The sequence below is a fragment of the Nanorana parkeri genome, unplaced genomic scaffold (assembly GCF_000935625.1).
Source record: "Nanorana parkeri isolate BGI_ZX_2015 unplaced genomic scaffold, ASM93562v1 scaffold2974, whole genome shotgun sequence".
In the NCBI taxonomy this organism is placed as follows: Eukaryota; Metazoa; Chordata; class Amphibia; order Anura; family Dicroglossidae; genus Nanorana; species Nanorana parkeri.
The window spans coordinates 1,386-2,333 of NW_017309242.1; the positions used below are offsets into that span (position 1 = coordinate 1,386).

Consider the following 948-nt stretch of genomic DNA (forward strand, 5'->3'; position numbering starts at 1 on the left):
GGTGAGGGTCTCTGTGGTGATTGGGGGGGGGAGGGGGGATCTCTGCGGTGGAATTCGGCCCCCCCTCATTGTCTCCTCTGTGCGGTCACAGGTTGGGTTCTCGCCGTGCTTCCTCGGATGTTTCCTGACCATCGTCGGCTCGTTGAACGGCTTGTCTAAGGCGGAGATCTGGGAGAAGCTGAAACGGGTGAGGAAAATGGCCGACTCGGCCGCACACATTAACCCTTTCCCCGCCAGGCCCTCCGGGACATTCTGCACCGCAGCCGCGCCATTGATTTGATCCTCTGCTGCTGCGTTGCTGCGTTTGTAAACGACGCCCCCAAACCGGATATTTCCTGGAAGCGCGGGCCCGGCAGGATAAAAAGACGGCGCTACTAAATTTGCGGGCCCGGCGATAACTGCGCAAATGTTTCTCAAATCAATAATAAACCGATAAAAAGACACAATTCTATTGATAAAGCCTGAAAATGGAAAAAAAAAAGGACAGAACTCATGCACTGCGATGCGTTCTAACAACGCACAGCAGCGCATGTGCGTGATGTACACCACAATATGGTGCACGTGTATTGTATGTATGTGTGTGGGGGAGGGGGGAGGGGCTTTTTTGTTCCATTAGTTTTTTGTTTACAAATTAATTTTTGTATTTATATGGATATATATCTGTTACTGTTGGGGGAGGGGCTTCAGGGAAATATTGGGGGTGTAAACAATATTGAATGGGAAAGAGGCTCCTCCCCATTCATTCACAAACTGCTGATAGTAAGATATTTACTCTCAAGCAGGTTCTCAATGGGGAGGAGCCTCTGTACTGAGTGCTTCTTCCCGTCCAGAAACTCATGAATGAACAGGAAGTGATGTAAATCACATCCTGTTCATTCATAACTGGGGGACGCATAGCACTACGTGTCCCCAGCTAGTTACAAACACCGGAGTGATCAGACGATGGCC

At 49.8% G+C, this 948-nt stretch overlaps 1 protein-coding gene across 1 annotated transcript in view; it reads left to right on the forward strand.

Moving 5' to 3' along the window:
* Positions 1-948, forward strand: part of MPV17 (MPV17, mitochondrial inner membrane protein) — a gene marked incomplete at its 5' end in the record, with an annotated part of 9,333 nt that overhangs the window by 1,235 nt on the left and 7,150 nt on the right. Inside the window, one exon of the mRNA XM_018574448.1 lies at positions 92-187. Coding sequence (XP_018429950.1) covers positions 92-187 — 96 coding nt within the window. The remainder of the gene's footprint in view (positions 1-91; positions 188-948) is intronic.